Below are 23,640 nucleotides of genomic sequence, written 5' to 3' on the forward strand. Positions count from 1 at the left end.
TTCCTCCCACGAGCAGGCTGGTCGGAGCATTGCCGCGTGTTACCATGGCAATTCTCCGATACAGTGTTGTGCTCACAGGAGAACAGGAGAGTCAACCTGCAGCCAGAGAAGCTGCAGGCTAAAGTGAACATGCCACCACTGGACCACCAGGGCTTGCAGCATTATGTCCTCACTCCCTAGTATAAGGTAAGAAGAAGGGAGGGGAGAAATTAATATCTCACCTACACACATCTCACCTACACACAGAAACAGACCCTATGCACTCTTGTCAGGGAAATCCTGACTTCTGTATGATTTCTACACAAACACACACTACACCCCTCCCACACTACCTCCTTCACACACACTGCCCTGTCATACTGCCCCCTCAAACACACACTGCACCCCTCACATACAGTGATCCTCTAACACACGGTGCACCTCTAACACACGGTGCACCTCTAACACACACACTGCACCCCTCACACACACAGCACCCTCACACACAGACACTGCCCTCTCAGACACACTGCCCCACTCAGACACTACCACCCTCCCACACACTGCCCCCTCACACACGCACTGCCCCCTCACACATGCAATGCCCACCTCACACATGCATGCAGTGCACCCCTCACACATGCACGCATGCAGTGCCCACCTCACACACATACGCAGTGCCCCCCTCACAAATGCACGCAGAGCTCCCCTCTCACACACACAGTTCCCCCCCTCACACTTGCAGAGATTTCCCCCGTCACCCTGGCACACACACACTGCACCCCTCACACACACACACAATGCACTCTTCACACACACACCCTGCACCCTTCACACACATACAGCATTTTCACACACATACAGCACCTCACAGACACACATAGAAAAAAATCGCACTTCCTCTATAAAATTATTTACTGCGGCACCGGTGGGTGGTAAGGAAAATTTACCATCAACAAAGATACAAAAGTGGGTGTTAGGTTTTAAAAGGTTGACTACCCCTGCTCTACAATCTCATTGCTCAATTCCCTCCATTAAGGAGTTAACTCACTTTTTTTATGCAGCCCTAAGTCCATGCGTACGATTCAAACTCCCGAACGGACTGGTGTTCGTATGCCTCGACGAAAACGAAGGGCGACCGGTAGCTTCAGCGGTGTTCGGTAGATAAAGTGTTGGTTTATAGTTCCATAGAATCTTCCCTGAACACTGCTGGTTTAAAATGGTATACGAACGACGACCACCCTGAAATACGGTTAGAATGGAGAGGTGTCTGCGGTTGACCACAACGTTCTAATTGGGGCCAAGAGGTTAACCAGCAGCACACTTCTCTCCTGGGTGGCCGACCGTCCGTTCGGTAGTTTTGATCGGTATCTTCTGTAACACACGAACAGGGGCATACGGACAGGCAAATAGACGAAAAAAGGGGAAACAGACGAACCAGCAATCTCAGTCTATACAGATGGATCTGTCACAGTTCATTAGTCCCTAGCCTTATCTTATAGTTAGCAAAACCTCTGAACTGCTCACTGAGAACATTTGTTCTCTTTTGAGAAAGATGGTTTTTTTGTACAGTTTATTTCCATTCCAAAAAGAGCTATCATGAGAAATTAAGCCAAATCATTGCTCCCGACACCATTCACCAAGCCACAAGTTAAAGTCCCTAATATGCATCTGCCTGTCGTTCTGAGTGTTATGCACAGGCAGAACTTCAGAGAAGTTAAAGGGAATGTTCTGAAACTAATTGGTTGTGTGGTTTGGATTTAGGTTAGGAAGCTGAACCTCTGGTAAATACTATATAGTAATATGTATGTAAAAAATAATTAAACCTTTTTTAAATAGGTTTTTCTTCAAATCTATACATTTACAAACAAAGCTGCTAGCACAATTTACAGATAGAATTTGAAGCCTGTTTAAAAGAGCTAAAGTTGATTTTATAATGACAGGTTCCATTTAATATACAGTCCCCATGTCTCAAAAGTCAATACCACTAAACAATGAACTTGAAAAATGAAATGACTTATGAATGATTGAAAATGCCTGTAGAGCACTCAGGGCCGGCCTTAGGGGTGTGCGAGCTGTGCGGCCGCACAGGGCGCCATGGACCAGGGGGCGCCCTGTGGCCGACACAGCTTGCACTGTCTCCTAGTAACAGCCTGTGAAGGAGAGCTCAGAGCTCTCCCCTAATACAGGCTGCGCTGTGTAGCGTGGCCGCGCTCCGCCCCCCTGCCTCTTAATGCTGCCCTCACGTATAGTCCCCAGACTCCCCACTCGGATCTCAGTGAGAGAAAGGGGGTGGGGTTAAATGTCGATCGGAGGCGGAGCTACATGGCAAGCGGGGCGGAGCTACAGGCAGGCAAACCCTCTGGTAAGTTAGGGGAAGCAGGAAGGAGTTCCTGCTCCCCCATCTACCACCACACTGCACCCTGCTTTCCCATCCACCCTAACCGTGCCCCCTGCTCCCCCCTACCCTAACTGTGCTCCCTGCTCCCCCCTACCCTAACTGTGCTCCCTGCTCCCCACCTACTCTAACTGTGCCCCCTGCTCCCCCTACCCTAATTGTGCTCCCTGCTCCCCACCTACTCTAACTGTGCCCCCTGCTCCCCACCTACTCTAACTGTGACCCCTGCTCCCCACATACCCTAACTGTGCCCCCTGCCCACCACCTACCCTAACTGTGCCTCCTGCCCACCACCAACCCTAACTGTGCCCCCTGCTTCCCCACCTACCCTAACTGTGCCCCCTGCCCACCACCTACCCTAACTGTGCCTCCTGCTCCCCACCTACCCTAACTGTGCCTCCTGCTCCCCACCTACCCTAACTGTGCCCCCTGCCCACCACCCACCCTAACTGTGCCTCCTGCTCCCCACCTACCCTAACTGTGCCCCCTGCCCACCACCTACCCTAACTGTGCCTCCTGCTCCCCACCTACCCTAACTGTGCCCCTGCTTCCCCACCTACCCTAACTGTGCCCATTGCTCCCCCACCTATCCACTGTGCCCTAGCTACCATAACTGTGCCCCTTGCTCTCCCACCTACCCACTGTGCCCCTTGCTTCCCCACCTACTCGCTGTGCCCCTTGCTTCCCAGCTACCACCATTGTGCCCTCTCTCCCCCAGCTACCACCACTGTGCCCCTTCTACCCCAGCTACTACCGCTGTGCCCCCTCGCCCCCAGCAAGCTTATCTGTGCACTGTGCCCCAGCTACCCACTGTGCCCCCTGCTTCCCCACCTAGCCTAACTGTGCCCCTGCTCCCCCGCTGCACACAGTGCCCCTGCTCCCCACCTAGCCTAACTGTGCCCCCTGCCCCCCCACCTAGCTTATCAGTGCCCCTGCTCCCCCAGCTACCCACAGTCCCCCTTGCTCCCCCAGCTACCACCACTGTGACCCATCTCCCCCAGTTACTACCACTGTGCCCTTTCTCTCCCAGCTACTACCACTGTGCCCCCTCTCCCCCAGCTACCCTCTGTGCCCCTGCTCCTCCACCTTCCCACTGTGCCTCTGCTCCCCCAGTTACCCACTGTGATCCTGCTCTCCAACCTACAACTACACTACCCCTGCTCCCCCAGTTACCCACTGTGCCCCTGCTCTCCTACCTATCACTACACTACCCCTGCTCCCCCACTGTGCCCCCTGTTCCCCCACCCACCACTACTTTACCTCTGCTCCCCCACCTACCAATGCACTACCCTTGCTCCCACAGCTACCACCACTGTGCCACCTGGTCCCCCACCTACCACTGTGCCCCCTGATCCCCTACCTACCACTACAATGCCCCTGCTCCCCCAGCTACCACTACACTACCGCTGCTCCCCCACTGACCACCCTGCTCCCCACCTACCACTACTGTGCCCCTGCTCTCCAACCTACCAATACACCACCACTGTGCCCCCACCTACCACCACTGTGCCCCTGCTCCCACACCTACCACTATATTGCCCTGCTCCCCCACCTAGCACTACACTACCGCTGCTCCCCCACCCTCCTCCACTATGCCTCCTGCTCCCCACCTACCAGTACACGACCTCTGCTCTGCATATCAGCAAACATATCACACACATCCAATACACACATATATCACACACAGTCAATACAACAATTACAAATATTACACACAGCCAACACATAGCATACATATCACACACAGCCATCACTCCTATCACAAACAGACACCACACACAACATCATATTATTATGAGATTTATTACAGCAGAGCTCTCTCATACAAAATACAATATGTAGCTGTCCTCCGATCTCCGGCCAATCAGAAAGTTGCCACGGATTACCACAGGAAAGCTTTGTCACTGTAAGTGCCTGATCTCACAAGACAGTTAATTATGGTCTTGAACCCGGTGGAGGCGCCGACCAGACTCCCAGCATACTGGATCACCAGAGATCAGCATGCCCACCTCCCTGCAAGGTAATAACAGGGAAGGGGGAATCCTTTTTGATTTTAAATAATTATTAATTTAATAAATCCTATATACAGACATTACACACCTATTGACACACACAGTACATGGATAAAAGGGTATGATGGGGGGGCGCTGTGAAGATTTTTTGCACAGGGCGCCTTAAGGCCTAAGGCCGGCCCTGAGAGCACTCACAGATTTGCTGGGACATATATTTCAGATGAGGCTACTACCATAACTTGCCCTGCAGATATATATTGAAGCCTCATTAAATTGTAGTTACTGTTGTTTCTAACAGGTACATCACACACATTATTGCTTTGAATTGTATTATTAATATGTCCATTTTGTAAATCAAAATGCCACAATTGTAGCTTAGACTCATACAGAATACAACAGAGAAATTCATCCTATTAGTTGTTAAATGAGAAATATATAAATAATTTGTAAATGATACTGAACATGGAAATTGCAATCTCTGTTCCTGAATTTTTCACCCGACGTATAGTAAAATATTATGAATATTATTGATTCATGAAATTCATGAAATAAGATCTCAAGGGCAAAGAGAGTAATGCTTGGATACTGCCATCATGATGCTTGGGAATGATCAGATACATAAAGTACTTGATTTTGTTTCTGGAATTTGGATTTTTTGGAGTTTATAAAAAGGCTTATTTCAATAGAAATTGTAGATTATGCTAGCTTTAGTGTACCTATAATCTTAATTTTATTAATGACAGGAGGCGAGTATTTGCTTAAGTCTCTCTTTACTAGAACTCCACAGCAGCACAGAAAAAACAACCAATCAGAAAAAAGTTAGGTACTATAAAACTCCCCTCCCCATGCATCATTTCCTCTTTCAAGCTGCGACAAAACAGAATAAAAGGCAGAGAACATCATGGGGAAGAAACGAAGTCCTAGATACGATGAATATAACGATGTCCACCATCCGAGAGTAACCGTCAAACTAGATAGTGTTGATGGACTGTAAACTGAAACGAGAGAAAACCAGAAACGAACAGGTTGATTATCCAATTAAATGTACTCAGAATAAACATTTAGGTACCCAATGTAGCAACCAAAATTAACCTTAATATGTAGATATCCCAACCCTACTTATGAAAAGAAACACAGACATAATGAACAAGTGACAGGTATCAGAGACAACAAACAGAGTTGCATACGTACCTGATAATCTAAACTATAACATTAAACAAGGGAGGGACAAGAATGGGTGGGAAATACTCGCCTCCTGTCATTAATAAAATTAAGATTATAGGTACACTAAAGCTAGCATAATCTACAATTTTATAACATGACAGGAGGCTTCGTATTTGCTGTTTCAACGCTCAATTCACCAATCCAACGCTGTTTGTGTCGCTGGTATCTATTGCAGGAAATATCAGAGTAATCCTAATTGGACATTCCAAGTTCGATAATTGACAGTAGACGGATAAAAGAAAATGCCAGCCGACGAAGCATCTCAATTACGGAAAAAAGTACCATCCGCTGGTAAATCCATTGTATGTGGTTGCGACTTGTTTCCTAGCAGCCGGTCCATGAGCTGGCAAGCTGACCTATCAGCCACCTTCCTGTAGTTTTAATATCAAAGGTCAAGTTCGGACTTGGGGACGCGAGAAGAAACTGTCACCGTCTCAACTCATGATCCGTAAGGCGGTTCCTCCGATCGTGCCAGGGATATTCGGCGATGCGGTCTTGCAGGTAGATCTCCAATTTCAATGAATGCGCCCAAGTCCACTACCAAAATCGTATTAGAAACCGAGGAGGAACTTTCGTTCCTTCCTGTCCTACCCGGTGATATGTCTCATCCGAGAATAATTTAATAATGCAGGCAAGAGTGTGGCCAAACTAGCCGTATTCTAAGTGATTCTAAGATTCCAAATGGACTGAGTAAACCTTGGACGCAGTAGAGAAAGACTCCAAAGGACGTCCATTCAGGGTTCCGAACTGAACTTGTGTGGAAGGACGGTGGTCGACTATACTGGGAATAGCGAATCCTGGAAACCTTCAAAGGAAGGGAAAAGCCAACCGGAACGCAGATTTCCATCCAGCAATGCCCTCGTCAAAGAGTGAAAGATGTCTGTAGGAGTCGGGGTACACCAGGTACCTCCGTAAAGTCTCATAGATCCCCTCGACGGTAGTTGAAAAAAAAAGGGGGTAGCGCGAATCCAAAAACAGACGGCTCCCGTGAGGGATGAATAGAGTATAGACGAAGGGTCCTCCACCTCCATCAACCATGTTCACCAGGTATGCGCTCCGATTTTATCCCAAGATCGTAAAGACCGGAGAAGTCAAGACAAACGAGGATTCCTGATTTACCATATGACCCATACGTACAGTTTTACCTTCAGACCGGGCAATAGTCCTTCCTTAATGTTGTTACCCGAGCAAGGCGGTGCCTGTTTGCTCCATGAAGGTCTCCGTATCTCCCGACATCTTGACATGGGGGAAACTTTCTGCTCAGTTTGCTAGTAATGGTCTGGATATCTAAAACAGAAAGCAAACTCTGTATTATATGGTGCCGAATATGCCAAAAACCTGCACTCTCAAAATACCGGAGGACCATCCGTTAGTGTACCATCTCCAGGAGTGTGTGTAAATAAATGGGAGACTCCCCCCGTTATACCTCTGAGTATTTCTTGCGTGTTTTACAGCAGCCCGGATCCAGTAGATCCATCACGGGAGATAGAATAGAGGGATCTAGTCCAAACATGTAATACTTGCATGACCAGGCAGTCCTCTAGGACGAAGCCAGTAGCGTGGATGGCAGCTCTAATTGAATTCCGGAGGGACGCCCCTCTATGTAGTCATCAATGTCTTGCACAGGCACAAGCCTGTGTGATGAACAAATGGCCGGTACTGTAGAGCGTCGAGTGCATGAAAGAGCCGCGCTCTCTACTACTGTGATCGCATACCGTGAGAGCGTCCAGGTGCTAGCCTGAGTGGGCCGCACCCATTAGTAACCAACAGCAGAGTCTACATCCGAGACCGGTTCTCTCTATGAGAATGGGTCCACCCAACTTGTACTTTGTATCCAGCCCAGTATCTGGTTGATGACGAGTGAGGGACTGCGCCCTCTAATAACAAATCAGTATCCGGTTCCGTATGAGAGGATTCGCCCAACGCTCATGAAAATAAATATACTCGGATCGAGGTGATGGAGGGCCGCACCCTCCTGTGGTGCAAACTAGAGTCCCTAGAGATTCAGGGTGACCAAAACCGTAGGGCGCACCAATTACAAATGTCAGCATAAGGCTGAGGGCAATCTGGGAAACAAGGAATGGAAAACTATCAACCGACTATCCGGATCCCGTGTGCGCGCGCGGGGTTCTGGTAGGCTGTTGGTAGTCCGAGGAAAGCTGGAGACGGTCTCCGCAATCCACGAGTGCCCGGGAGGTCGGAGGAGACCAAGTCAGACCTCACGACGACCCGAGCGAATAGGAACAGGAAGTCATGAAAAAAACAAAACAAAACAAAAAAGCAACAATAAACGAAGATAAGAGAAAATACACCCATTCTATCTCGGATAGAATGTAAACAGCAGGCCGGAAGGTAAGAAAAGTAAATCCCACTGGACAGGGCCAGGAGCTAACCTAACGCAGGAAAAAACTACCGAACCTATAGGGACTCCGGAAGGCATATACAGAGTAGATGGTAAAGACAAGGGAAAAACACAGCTTTCTCCTGAAGGAGTCTGAATACCGGTCCCTGCCGGTGCGAAATTCTCCTTGGAGACGTGCAGTCGCCGGTTTGGAGTAAACCGTGGATGTGTCCGGGGTCTTCATAAGAAACTTTGCCCTTCAGGCATGAGGTTTAGGGCCTTCACCCTTCCCGCCATATTCAGATGGCCGTATACTGGTGTCCTCTCGAACACTATGGCAATGGTGTTTGCCCGGACACCTGCCTATCTCCATGTCACTGGTGTGCACTGGGTTTTCCTCAGTGATATTACCCCAGGCCTTCGGCCAAAAGGGGTTCGGTACCAATAGCGTAGGCCCGTCCTTAGGGCATAGTCTCAGCAGGTCAAACGAATGGACACAGAAAGGTGAGCCAAGCAAATAGTCACAGGCATAGCCGGCCATCCAAGTAGGCACCGACATAGCAGGCTATCCAATGGGGCACAGACATAGCAGGCCATTTTATTGGGCACAGGTATTGCAGGCCAATCTTATGGGCCAGACCTAGCAGGCCAATCTTATGGGCCAGACCTAGCAGGCCAATCTTATGGGCACAGACCTAGCAGGCCAATCTTATGGGCACAGACCTAGCAGGCCAATCTTATGGGCACAGACATAGCAGGCCAATCTTATGGGCACAGACATAGCAGGCCAATCTTATGGGCACAGACATAGCAGGCCAATCTTATGGGCACAGACATAGCAGGCCAATCTTATGGGCACAGACACAGCAGGCCAATCTTATGGGCACAGACACAGCAGGCCAATCTTATGGGCACAGACATAGCAGGCCAATCTTATGGGCACAGACACAGCAGGCCAATCTTATGGGCACAGACACAGCAGGCCAATCTTATGGGCACAGACACAGCAGGCCAATCTTATGGGCACAGACACAGCAGGCCAATCTTATGGGCACAGACATAGCAGGCCGTTCTTATGGGCACAGACATAGCAGGCCAATCAATGGGGCACAGACATAGCAGGGCATACCCCGGTGTTGTATTCCGACAATAGCAGGGGGTCAATCTGTGTAGAGCCCCCTATATGTGTAATGAAAACCAGGGAACCTAGGGTGAAATAACTCCAATATGCAAACCCCCCTAGGCAGAGGTAATGTGTCTACAGATATACAGGAAACTGTTAGACCTTAATGCTTGTGGCCAAAAATAAGGATATCCTGTTGCAGGAAAACTCAGAAGTACAGGGTGTATTGCCTACAGGCTGATCTCCAGCCCTTGAAGAAATATAGAAGTAAAAATATATAATATATATGTTTGATCACATAATTGCTATATGTCTCTATATGGATATGCACCCTGAGCAGGGTGGGAGGTGGTCCTCCCAGACTGCCAGCGAGTTAGGTTGGGGTCTGAATACACCCTGCCTATAGATGGGGGAGGAGAAAGCCCCTCCACAGACCTCCGCCAAGAACGGTACTGGCGGGGAAGGAGCTGCGCGTGGGCACACCCCCCGCACACACGCAGTCCGCGGGCGGAGGCGGCCGAAGTGAAGCCTCTACGTGGAGGAAACGATCCGACCACCGGGTACTCACGCTCACTCGCGAGTACCCCTGCGACCGCGTAGAACACACAGGACCCACGTGGTCCGCGGCGGAGAAGGCTGTCGCGAAGCAGCCATGTGGGAAAGAAGATCCGGTCGCCGGGTACTCATGCTCACTCGCGAGTACCCCTGCGACCGGGTAAAACACACGGGACCCACGGGGGGGGGGACGGCTGCAGCGAAGCAGCCACGTGGGAAAGAAGATCCGGCCGCCGGGTGGTCGTGCTCACTCGCGAGCATACCGGCAGCTGGAAAAAACACACTGGGCTGGCGGAGATTAACTCCGCGGTCCCAGATCTCGGGGGACAGAGGAGGCAAATGCTTTTGAGGTAGAAGCAGCGATGATCCGAAGTACAGACACCGAAGAAAAATCCCACAAGGCCTATAACCTACTGCATTTACAGGAAAAAAAATCCCATAAGCACAAAACACACTGCATTATAAAAAGTAAAATGCCACAAGGCCTATAACCTACTGCATTTACAGGAAAAAAATCCCATAAGCACAAAACACACTGCATTATAAAAATAAAATGCCACAAGGCCTATAACCCAGGGCCGGACTGGGTATGAAAACCAGCCCTGGAAAAAATTACATACCAGCCCCATAGCATTGCGGAGTCATCAGAATTCAGCTTAACAGCCCATTAAAATGCGGACGGCATATAACGCTGTAACAGCGTTAAAGGGACACTATAGTCACCCAGACCACTTAAGCTCAATGAAGTGGCCTGGGTGCAATGTCCCTCAGTTTTAACCCTTCACATGTAAACATAGCAGTTTCAGAGAAACTGCTATGTTTACATTTGCGGTTAATCCAGCCTCTAGTGGCTGTCTTCCGGACAGACACTAGAGGCGCATCTGCGACGTTGGAGGCACATTTCGCCTCCATCGCGCAGAGTGTCCATAGGAAAGCATTGAGAAATGCTTTCCTATGGACACTTTGAATGCGCGCGCGGCCATGCGCATTCAGCTCCAGTGACGTCGGACGGGGGAGCTGACGTCAGACAGGGAGGAGAGGTCACCAGCGCCGAGGGAGCCTGGTGCTGGATTAAGGTAAGTAACTGAAGGGATTTTAACCCCTTCAGCGCCACGGGAGGGAGACCCTGAGGGAGTGGGCACCCTCAGGGCACTAAAGTGTCAGGAAAACCGCTTTGTTTTTCTGACACTATAGTGATCCTTTAAGAGTTTAAGGGGTTATTTTGGCCTGGGGAAGCCGAATGGTTATACACCTATGCTCTAAACCAGGAGTAGACATCCTTTGCCACTCCAGATGTTGTGGACTACACCTCCCATGATGCTTTGCAAGCCTTAATGGAGATGTAGTCAAAAAACAAAGGGAGTGTCGAAGGTTACCTACCCCTGCACTAAACTAAAAATATATAATACAGTTCCTACCCCATAAATATAATATTTAATGCTATAATATTTAATGCTCTCATCCAACCCCCTTCCCTCCACAGTTCCTAATAAATATATTACAAATATAATTCACCCCTGTAGCCCCCTCTATTTACATTTCCTTCTACACACACACACACATATATATATATATATATATATATATACACATATATATATATATATATATATACACACACACACACACATACATATACATATATAAAAAAATATATTAATTGGGCCACAAATATAAATGTAAAAAAAAATAATCATTGCCTCATCTCAAATTCCCAAGTCAGATCTTTCCCGCCCCCCCCCTCCCACAATACACTGCTGACCCCCCTAATATACTGCTGTCACCCCCCTCCTCTAATATACTGCTGACCCCCCTCCCCAATACATTACTGCCCCCCTTCTTCCCCTCCCCAATACATTGCTGCCCCCCCCTTCTTCCCCTCCCCAAATACATAACTGACCCCCCTCCCCAAATACACATTACTGCCCACCCTCCCCAATACACATTACTGACCCCCCTCCCCAAATACACATTACTGACCCCCCTCCCCAAATACACATTACTGACCCCCCTCCCCAAATACATTACTGCCGCCCCCTCCCCAAATGCATTACTGACCCCCCTCCCCAAATACACATTACTGCCCACCCTCCCCAATACACATTACTGCCCCCTTCCCAAATACATTACTGTCCCCCCCTCCCCAATACACATTACTGTCCCCCCCTCCACAATACACATTACTGCCCCCCTTCCCAAATACATTACTGTCCCCCTCCCCAATACACATTACTGTCCCCCCTCCCCAATACACATTACTGTCCCCCCTCCCCAATACACATTACTGTCCCCCCTCCCCAATACACATTACTGTCCCCCCTCCCCAATACACATTACTGCCCCCCTTCCCAAATACATTACTGTCCCCCTCCCCAATACACATTACTGTCCCCCCTCCCCAATACACATTACTGTCCCCCCTCCCCAAATACATTACTGTCCCCCCTCCCCAAATACATTACTGTCCCCCCTCCCCAATACATTACTGTCCCCCCTCCCCAATACATTACTGTCCCCCCTCCCCAATACATTACTGTCCCCCCTCTCCAATACATTACTGTCCCCCCTCCCCAATACATTACTGTCCCCCCTCCCCAATACATTACTGTCCCCCTCCCCAATACATTACTGTCCCCCTCCCCAATACACATTACTGCCCCCCTCCCCAATACACATTACTGTCCCCCCTCCCCAATACACATTACTGTCCCCCCTCCCCAATACACATTACTGTCCCCCCTCCCCAATACACATTACTGTCCCCCCTCCCCAATACACATTACTGTCCCCCCTCCCCAATACATTACTGTCCCCCCTCCCCAATACATTACTGTCCCCCCTCCCCAATACATTACTGTCCCCCTCCCCAATACATTACTGTCCCCCTCCCCAATACATTACTGTCCCCCTCCCCAATACATTACTGCCCCCCCTCCCCAATACACATTACTGCCCCCCCTCCCCAATACACATTACTGTCCCCCCTCCCCAATACACATTACTGTCCCCCCTCCCCAATACACATTACTGTCCCCCCTCCCCAATACACATTACTGTCCCCCTCCCCAATACACATTACTGTCCCCCCTCCCCAATACACATTACTGTCCCCCCTCCCCAATACACATTACTGTCCCCCCTCCCCAATACACATTACTGTCCCCCCTCCCCAATACACATTACTGTCCCCCCTCCCCAATACACATTACTGCCCACCCTCCCCAATACACATTACTGACCTCCCCTCCCCAATACACAATACAATAGGTCCCCCAAGCCCCCTTATTCTTACCTTCAACAGTTCAGGGAAGAGAGGCCGCGATGCAGTCTCTGTAGAGCCGCCGACGCGCAGCCGCCGGATCTGATTTGACGCTCACATCCGGCGGCTGACAGGAAGTAGCTGTGCCCTCGCAGAGCAAGCAGCAGCCGCCGGCGCAGGTGTGGCTGCGGCCGTGCGGTTGTGGCTGCGGCCGCGCGGCCACACGGCCGCATAAGCAAACAGAAAAAAAAGTGGAGCCACATGTCAAAGCGGCCCCAGGGCTGGCGGCCTACCGGGAAATTTCCCGGTATCCCGGTAGGCCAGTCCGGCCCTGCTATAACCTACTGCATTTACAGGAAAAAATCCCATAAGCACAAAACACACTGCATTATAAAAAATAAAATGCCACAAGGCCTATAACCTACTGCATTTACAGGAAAAAATCCCATAAGCACAAAACACACTGCATTATAAAAAATAAAATGCCACAAGGCCTATAACCTACTGCATTTACAGGAAAAAATCCCATAAGCACAAAACACACTGCATTATAAAAAATAAAATGCCACAAGGATAAAACACTGTATATTAAATTAAAATGCCATAAGGATAAAACATACTGCATTATAAAGATAAAATGCCATAAGGATAAAACCTACTGTATATAAAAATAAAATGCCACAAGGATAAAACACTGTATATAAAAATAAAATGACATAAGGATAAAACATACTGCATTATAAAAATAAAATGCCATAAGGATAAAACCTACTGTATATAAAAATAAAATGCCATAAGGATAAAACCTACTGTATATAAAAATAAAATGCCATAGGGATAAAAACCTACTGTATATAAAAATAAAATGCCATAAGGATAAAAACCTACTGTATATAAAAATAAAATGCCAGAAGGATAAAACATACTGCATTATAAAATAAAATGCCATAAGGATAAAACATACTGCATTATAAACATAGAATGCCATAAGGATAAAATTATTGCATTTACATGCATACAATCCCACATGGATAGAACATACTGCATAATAAGAATAGAATCCCACAAGGATATAACATACTGCATATAAGAATAAAATCCCCTAAGGATTACAACAATACTGCATTTATAAGGCTAAAAGACTGAATATAAGCAATAAAAACCCAAAGCCACCCACTCTAAGCAGGAGGCAGTGGTACTCTGACCTGTACTGACTGCAGAGCAGCAAAGAAAGAGGAAATGATGCATGGGGAGGGGAGTTTTATAGTACCTAACTTTTTTCTGATTGGTTGTTTTTTCTGTGCTGCTGTGGAGTTCTAGTAAAGAGAGACTTAAGCAAATACGAAGCCTCCTGTCATGTTATAAAATTGGCACTTTCATAACTGAGTGCCAAAATGCGTCCCCAGCTGTTAGCCAGACAGCCAGAGAGGTTTTCTCCCTTCTCCATTAGCTCCGCAGAGATAACGAATTGGCAGGCACAGTCGGTTTGCACTTGTTTGCCCTCTGGCCTTCTGTACTACAACTCATTGAGTAGAATTGAGAAGCCACAATCATGTATTTTCGTGGCTGCAGCACAGATGCTTCTCAATAAGAGCCTCTGATTGGTCAATTCCCTAGCTGAAAAATAAAATATTTAAAAAACTAAATGGAATGTTCCTATAACTATAAACCCTATACTGCAGTTCATTTAACTGCAGGTAGCAATAAACATATATCCTGAAATGTAAGTGAAAAAAAAGCTATAACACAATAACAAATGTAGACCCATGTTAGACTAAGATTTGACAGAAGGTTATCCTCAATTTTAAACAATAATTGATATTAAATTGAATACTTGATTTGACAATAAAGAAATAAAGAACAATATATCTGCCAAATTCTAATCTTTACCATTAAAAGGAGAATTAGCCTATATGTTTATTGTACAGATGCATTCACACATTTTTTGCTATAAATATCAATAATGTAAAAAAAAGATAGTTCTGCTATTTCTCTCATCTCATGAGTACCTCTTGTATTTGCAGACGTCCATCAGAGGTAACATCATATGCAGACATAAATCGATCCTTTACCCTTTGAACTTTCTCTGTTGTGATTGCATTCTGCAAGAAAAAAATGTAAAATGAGAACATTAATATCTTTGTTTATTTTCTTTAGTTTCCACATTACATCATATCAGGTTATTTGCTGTTATCACTAAAATATATGGATAGTATTCTCAGTTGATAATATATAGATCTCTTCCAGTCAGCTAGTTGAGGCGCTTCTGCAGAAACACCCGAATGAAACTTGATCATGTGACCAAACGCTGCTCACAGGAGAGCATTGAATTCACGCACTGTGCATACACACTAGTCTCCTCTGTGAGGAACATTGGAATGGACCATCAGCTAGAGAACGACATCTGCAAGAGGAAATAGGGGGAGGCGGAAAAGCAGCAGAGGAGAGTCTTGGCAGTGTAGAAAAGGTTTCTAAACACGTTTTAAACTTAAAATTTTATTAAAGACATGGAGGCTCCTATTATGCATATCTCTTTCTTTATTACTCTCAGCAGCAAAGATAGAGAAATATAAATATATCAAAATTAAAGAAAAAACTGCATAGGCACACAGGCAACCAATCACAAAACAGAGGAAGTGACTATAAAAGGCCTGTGCCACCCACAATCCCCCTCTTTCTTTGCTGCTCTCAGACCAGATACGTACTCTCTGTTCACTCTCTGTCTAATGTGTTATTTATGGAATTTCTTTGGTTGTTTATTATGTGTTTATATTTTTTCTGGGGCTTCTGCTTACCTTTGCCCCTTCCTGTGCCTGCGTGGTATGCCCTGCTTAATTTTTCTCCCCTGCCAGCCGGTCGTTTTTTCCCCGCCGTCCTCACCCTCTCCTACCCTCTCCTCTTCTCGTTGGGTGGCCTCCTGGTGGGTGGCCATGGGTGCTGCGGTTGGAGAGGTGTTTGCGTGCCTCCGCTCCTCGCGACGGTGGCTCCCTGGGTGCAGTCGGGTCGGACCGGACCGCATGTGTACCATACACGCATCCCTCCCCTGCACTTTCTGCTTCTCCCGAGGTGCCTGTACCTCGTGCGGCGGCCATCTTGGATCGCGGTTTTACCGCGATCTTCCTGCAGGCTTCCTGGGTTCCCTCTCCTCCTGCCCGGCCGTCCTCCCCTTGCTCTGTCGGCCTCTGAGGCTTCTTATTTTCCTGGGCAATCCACCATTCAGGTACTCTGTTTAATGTTATGTTTAATGTTATTATTATGCCTAATTAACCGTTTCTTTTCTCCTATGGGTTACTCAACCCTGTCCTGCAAGGTTTATGCTTTTGGTTTTCTTAATGTGTTTTTACAGTTTTCTCATACTACCTCCCTGTTATGCCTTTGTATTTTGCCATATTTAATGATGGGAATTGCATGAATGTGTCCAGATCACATGGGCCTTTACTCTACTAGTTGTTTTACGTCCCAGAGGGACCTGATCTTTCTGACTATTTATTTTATTTATTTTAAAGATTATGTATTCCCTTTCTATATTATTGCAGTTTCTCAAATCTGTTTTTATCTAATGGACAATACATTTTCGTTTTACATAACAACCCTCTCCCTATGATGGCTGAGGGTGATGAGCCTGAGAGCCGTTTTTCATGATTTTTCATCAGGGGCAGCAGAGCTGACTGTCAGACATTAATAGTCTCCTATATGTCGTATCCCATGCCATGAATTTTTATCTTTATCCTGGGTGCGGAGTCGTCTCCGCTTTCCCAGTATTTCTGACGCAACTCCCTTAATGCCCCCTGCGGCTACCTCTGCTCTACTGGGTATGGGACCCTCCCCCCCCCGCTGCCCTGCCTCGCCGGGGCCCATAAGGCTACGGCGGAGGATTATAACCTCATAACTCCCACTCATTGACGCAGATCCTGCCTGATATGACGGACTCGCTGAGGCGGTCAAAGATGGCGCACTCCCACCGCGCATAAGAGCCCCTGGTCGGGCTAAAAAGACCAATGTGGATACGGGCTAGACACCGTACTGAGAGGTCGGTTACCGACCGGAGTGAGGAGAAGGATTATGTGGTTATGGTAGGTGCCTTCCTATGGCGACCCCTACTGGGGCTACTACCCTATCAGGTGCTCCCACTCGGGCGGGTATTAGGGGTACGACCCCTTTTGGGTCCTCTGGGTATGCCCCGTTTTCTTTAACGAATCGGGCTGATACTTTGATACCTCTGGGCTCCTCCCTGGAGAATTTCAGAATTTACTTATGAGAGCGATGGGCCCCCCTTCCCTTTTTTCTGTACAAATGTATGTCCTACTTGATTCCGCTACGGCGGTGAATATGAACGCCCGGGTGCATCACCTGTTGGCACTATTGGCAAGTTTTCTATGGTCGTCACGACCGGACGCCAGAAGGCGATTCTTTGAAGGTTCACCCTGATTGGCGAATATGGCCATCTCCGCACCGGCCCTAAGCTGAAGGGAGGCTGTTCAGATGCAGACTTTTTGTCATGGAACCGGGGTTTTATAAGTGAAGACGTTCACGTTGATTGCTAAGCCCCAAGTAATTAGAAATGGTTTTGGTGGGGCCGGGCGTGACGGGAGCCGCCCGTCTGGCCGTGATTTACGGGACTCGTTCCGAGAATGCCAAGCTCCTTACTCCCTATGCGGGATTTCCACAAGCTCTAGACTCCACTCCTCCCCATCCAGGGGGAGAATATATTAAGCCCCTGCCACCCCGTGGTTACTCCCTTCTGGTGGATACCCTATGTTCCCCTCCTCCTTATGGACGGGTGGCGGACAGGTTTGGTCCAGTTTCTGCTAAAGATGCTGCCTTAGTAGTTTTTCTGAGCGGTACGGAGCTACCGTCTAGTGTTTTTTCTGTCTTGACCTGTTGGCATTTTGGCCCCATTGCACTTGCCTGTCAGGGGGACAGGTATCGTGATTCTCCACGGGGATCCACGACCTGCTCGCCTTAGGGAAGATTTGAGGGTTACCCTGGGGTTACCAATCTTCAGATCAGTATAGTCTTGGTACCTAAACGGTGGGGAGGGGTTCGCCCCATTCTACTTCCCCGTCCTCTTTGTTTTCCCTTTGGTACCACCATTTCAACTGATGGGCATCCATTGCCTCCGGGATCATTTCTAGGAGTAGGTTTGGTTGGCCCATCTGGAATTGACAGACTATCTTGTTATTGTTACTATGAACACGGAATACGGGGGTTTTTTCCCCGTTTTGCCTGGCAAAGGAAACATTCGAGATTGTTTTTTTTGCTAGGACTACTGTTAAGTCTCTCATCGGCTTCTGGATGTCCCACCAGGAGGTGCTAGGGGTACCCATCTGAATGTCTACCTGGATGACGTCCTGGTCATATCCCTGTCCAGGTACCAGTTACGGTTGCGTGTCAACTGTCCGATCACGATGCTTCGGGTTTTCCATTTATTAATGAGCGGTTAGGAGCCAGTTTTATGTAGTCCTCACGGTCGATGGAGTTTTTTCTTAGGTTTAACGGTGGAACTCTATCAGATTGTTCCTTCCTGGCTCCGAGATCTAAACCATTATGAAGTTTGTCATGTAGACTTTTAGTACAGTGGTCCTGGTGGTCGGGCATTTAGTGCAGGTACCAGACCTGCCAATGGCTTCCATCCAGGCTATGTCTCCAGGACCACCTCACTTTCTACCCCTTCAAGTCAGTAGGATTCCTATCTCTGTCCGGGTCACTGTTATGAGGCAAGGCGGGAGTTGGACGACGGTTCCAGGATCTATCTGATTCAAGGCTTGGCTCATAAGTAGACCTGGATCAGCGGGACCCTCTGTGAGCCGTGAATCTTTTCTCCCAGGGACAAGTGGTCCAAAATCGAGAAGATGTTGCACTCTGACTATTGTAAATCTTGGCAGGAACATTTTGTTTTCGCGGTTTTACCCCGGTCGCGCATACGACTACGTTATGTTTTGAGTGGGCTATATGTCGGCGATGGGTTCCATTGACCAGCTAAGGGCTAAGTTAGCTAAGTGGCTAATCGTAGCGTACTGATTCTGGTGCTTTTTTGCCTTCAGGGTCTCGGTGACGGCTGAACACGTTCCACCTGGACACTTCTAGGTCCGCTTGGACTTCACGTTTATTCAAGAGTTTATGGCGTTTTTTCTCGGTTTGTAACGGTTGTGGAAGCAGTTCGAGGTGGATCTATTGGCATCTTGTCTTTACACCTCGTTACCGAGGTTTTTACGTATGGAAGGCGATACCCAGCAACTGTCACGATTGGCGTGTTCGTTCTGGACTGATCGGATATTTGGATGTATGCATTCCCTCCGTTCGATTTGGCTGCTTGCGGGCTCTTGCACTTGGCCCAGCACTAGGTGGCGTTGGTATTGATTGCTGCTCTGTGAAGGTCGCATCCATGGTTCCCTCGATTACTGAGAATGGCGATGATTTGCCAGGTTTGATTCCAAGCATTCGGAACCCTTCTAGACCGAATGGGACTACACTTCGTGGATCAAGACCTTCTACATTAGATGATGTGACTCCTTTCGGGACGTTTGGATTATCTTGGCCATTCTGCGATCAACTCCCCGTCTCCTCTGTGAAACATGGATCCCGGGTGATCGACCGGCCTTAGGTCATCATGACAAGTGTGGTCCGGTTGATGCGTGGGACTACCACTGTTTTTTCCGTATCTATCCCTGGATTTGGGATTTTTCCTGGTCGGTCAACAACCTTCGTAGATCATCTATGTAGAGGATTCACCTTACTAAGTCAACTGGAGCATACATTTTTACCATACGTTCAGGAAGTTTTTTTGATGCTATGGCCGGTGGGGTGTCTGGGAACTTACCTGGAGGTTACACAGCCACTACGTTTTCCGGATCGTGCACTTTGTTCTTTCCTTTCAACGCTCCCCACCTACTGGTGTCCACTCTTACATTGTCAAGATGGGTTTCCTGACTACTATGTTGGCTGGTATCGACATGTCATCTGATGCATCCCACTTGGTACACGAGGGTATGACATACGGGGCCTTGGAGGGTGGTTGTCGTTTGGAGGATACACTACGGGCTGTTCTCCAGTGGCGAGTGTTGAGTTTCGTGACTCTATATTCCAGACCGATTGATCACATTGCATCTCATATGGTGGCTCAGCTTTGAACTTGCATAATAGGAGCCTCCGTGTCTTTAATAAAATTCTCAGATTTTACTATTAACATGACGTAAAGTCATGATTTTATTAAAGACACGGAGGCGAGTATTATTCCCGCCCACCCTCCCGGTGTTGGGTTTGGGATGAGATGCTGTTGGACTTACAGGTATGTGGCAATCCAGTCTGTTTGTTGTATGTATTTATTGTGTATATTTACTAAAGAAGTTTAAATTTTCCATGGTTTGGTTCTAATGGTAATTTTTCCTACTATAGGTTTGGTTTCCTAGACTGCTCCTAAAGAATTTATTTGGTGAGTTTCAGTTTGGAGTTTAGATTTTACCATATTTCTCTCTCTTTTGTAGCTTGGAGTTCGGTTTGTTGCCGTTCCTGTTCTTACCGGTGTGTGATCTCGGTTCATGTTTCCTGGTCTTCGGTTCGCAAGAAAGAGGGGGATTGTGGGTGACACAGGCCTTTTATAGTCACTTCCTCTGTTTTGTGATTGGTTGCCTGTGTGCCTATGCAGTTTTTTCTTTCATTTTGATATATTTATATTTCTCTATCTTTGCTGCTGAGAGTAATAAAGAAAGAGATATGCATAATACTCGCCTCCGTGTCTTTAATAAAATCATGACTTTACGTCATGTTAATAGTAAAATCTGAGAATTATTTCTATTGCAGCTGGGGTGGGAGGGGGTGTCTAATATAACAACAGCGGTTTATATTTATGTTCCAATGCTACAGTCTTCCTATAATTGCAATTATATTTACAACACTTGCAAATTGTAACCTCTACTTGTATTACATTTTTGCTGGCTAAAAACTCTGCAACTTTTAGGAATACCGGATGCTTAATATGAAACCAGTGAAGCTTTTAAAAATAAATATCTAAAAAAATACAGGAGTATATTGATAATAAGTGATAATTTCTAAAACTTATTGGAACACAATCAAAAGCTGGGAATTGGAAGGCTTTGGTGTTTTTTATACCAGGTTGATGTGAAATGATCTAAGTGAATTTTAAGATTTGGTGTCACTGAACTAAAGTTACTATGTTGAAGTCTTTTTTATAGTTTAGTATTAAACAATCTGGCTAAAGGACCCTGCCAAAGTAATGGATACAAAAATGTGTGATTGTTTACATTAGTCCAACCCAGCCCTCAAGCTAGACTAGCATGTAGACTACTAAAACCCCAGAAGTAACACAACTCTGGTGGACATCCCGTTTTTTTAAACATATTGGGCACTATGCCTCACATACCCTACATACCTGCGTTTACAGAACACAGATGTAACCTTGCTACATCATAGTTCACTCACAAACTACTAGACCACTACCTTCACTAATTATAAAATGTGCTGTTTTATCTGACATGTCATGGATTGTTATTGTACCCGCTGTTGTGGCGCTGCAAAAAAATCTGTTGCTCTACGCACAAGTAAAATAAAGAATTGAAAATAAAAAGATTGTCTTACAAATGCTTGGCATCATTGACCTTGTCAGACTGGCAGGAAGAAGCTTAACTGGAAAATGCAGGTAACATAACACTGGAATTATCATCCTTGAAAGGGTTCATCATCAGGACATGTATTGTTCTTTACATTGTAGTTCCATGTTTTTGATTTAACTACTAGTTACACTATGTATTCACTAAGTACATAATCCTATTTCTTTTACACTTAGTTTTTTTCTATTGTATCCTTGTTTATTTCTCCTTTTGTGTTATATATTATGCAAAAATGAATTAAAAGAATTTAAGCTTCCGCAGCCTCAGGCCAGCCATCTACTGCAGATCATCATCTGTTGTATGCTGTAAACAAAGTTATTTTTGTCCACGGCATTAACCAGGGTTATTCACTAAAGTGTAAATTTTTTGGAATTCAATGTAAATCCAAAGTTAATTTCTAAATTCTAAATTGGTATATTTTTACTTTAGCATTTTTAGCCTAAAAGTTGAAAATCACTCTGAATCTGTAATGCGTTAGTGAATAACTAAAATACGTTACATTCTTAAATTTATAGTAGAGAGCATAGATCAGGGGTGGGCAACCTTCGGCACCCCAGATGTTGTGGACTACATCCCCCATAATGCTGGCAAAGCATCATGGGAGGTGTAATCCAAAACATCTGCAGTGCCAAATGTTGCCTTTGCCTGGCATAGATGTTTGAACAACAACAGACTCCATATACATTGGGTGGTTGGGGCACTATTAACTGCTATTGACAAATGTATACACTAAACTTATTAAACACATGTCTATATCTGTATATTATTCCTTTAATATAACTTGAAAAATTATCTAAGCTCTTTTATGCAGCGTCAGGTGTGCCAGTACAAAAGAAAAACAAAACATCTACATAACATAATGTGAGCATAAACATTGCAAGTGTATAAATTCTATATCATGAAAGTGAAATTTTACAACATAGATATACATAGAGATAACTGCAAACAGTAAGCAGTACTGAGAATGTAAATTTAGTAGTTGTTGCTAAGACATGGTATAATGAGAAAAATGACTGGGAAGGCAAGAAAGGGGGAGGGGTGGCCCTGTATGTGAATAGCACAAAATCTAGCCTAATAAAAGTTAGGCAAACATAGAGTAAGTTTGGTTTACATTAGAATTTGGTCATCACATGGTAACTCATGCAGGTATGATTTACAGGCCCTCTGTACAAATAGAAGAGTTGGATAAGCTACTAGTTGAGATACTAGCTAAAATTATATGGAAAGGTGAAATTATCATCATTGGTGACTTTATTCTTCCTGATGTGAACTGGAAAACCAAAATAACTGCTTGTGCCAGGAGCACACATATTCTAGACTCCCTACTGGGATTCAAATGCAGAAATATAAGTCCTGCGCTCACTCCCATCACTGGGCGGCAGCAATGACTACAGTACACATCAGCCCCAATATATAGTAAAAACCAAAGAAAAACAAGTTACCTGCGCTCTCTCCTTAATCCCTAAGTATTTTTAAACAAATTGAGTTTTTTTAGTTATCTCCAATGGCCATTAGAGGATGAGCCCACCTGCCAACGTCAGGGCAGACCCCTCTAGGTGGGTCCTAACTCTAACTGTTCACCTTGCTTCCTTGAGCCTCTGGCAAAAATCTCTAATGAGACAGAAAGGGGTATTTTTTATATACACCCCTATATATTATTGACCCTTAATAGGGAACACATGGGATGGGCGCCTGCATTGTAACAAGGCTGAGTGATACAAAAAATGGATACAAATGCAGAAAGTTAAGTCCTGCGCTCACTCCAATCACCTAGGGGGGTCTGCCTTGACGTTGGCAGGTGGGCTCATCCTCTCATGGCCATTGGAGGTAACTAAAAAAAAATCCATTTGTTTAAAAATACATAGGGATTAAGGAGAGAGCGCAGGTAACTTGTTTTTCTTTGGTTTTTACTATATATTGGGGCTGATGTGTACTGTAGTCATTGCTGCCACAATTAGAATATGGGTAAAGGAGTCTTTATCAGACTGGAGCAATTTAAATGGAGTCAAGAAGAAACAGGATTATTTAGAAGTTGCACTGGTGAAGGCAACAGAAAATTAGGCTTGTCAGTAAGAGCAGAAAAAATAAGAAACCACTGTGGTACTTCGTTAAAGTGGCCAAA

At 46.2% G+C, this 23,640-nt stretch overlaps 1 protein-coding gene across 1 annotated transcript in view; it reads right to left on the reverse strand.

Annotated features, from left to right (window-relative positions):
• SCGN (secretagogin, EF-hand calcium binding protein) overlaps positions 1-23,640 on the reverse strand; it is a 149,563-nt gene that overhangs the window by 55,398 nt on the left and 70,525 nt on the right. The window contains exon 3 of the mRNA XM_063451663.1: positions 14,901-14,993. Within this exon, the coding sequence (XP_063307733.1) occupies positions 14,901-14,993 (93 nt within the window). The remainder of the gene's footprint in view (positions 1-14,900; positions 14,994-23,640) is intronic.

The sequence above is a fragment of the Pelobates fuscus genome, chromosome 4, assembly GCF_036172605.1.
Source record: "Pelobates fuscus isolate aPelFus1 chromosome 4, aPelFus1.pri, whole genome shotgun sequence".
NCBI lineage: Eukaryota > Metazoa > Chordata > Amphibia > Anura > Pelobatidae > Pelobates > Pelobates fuscus.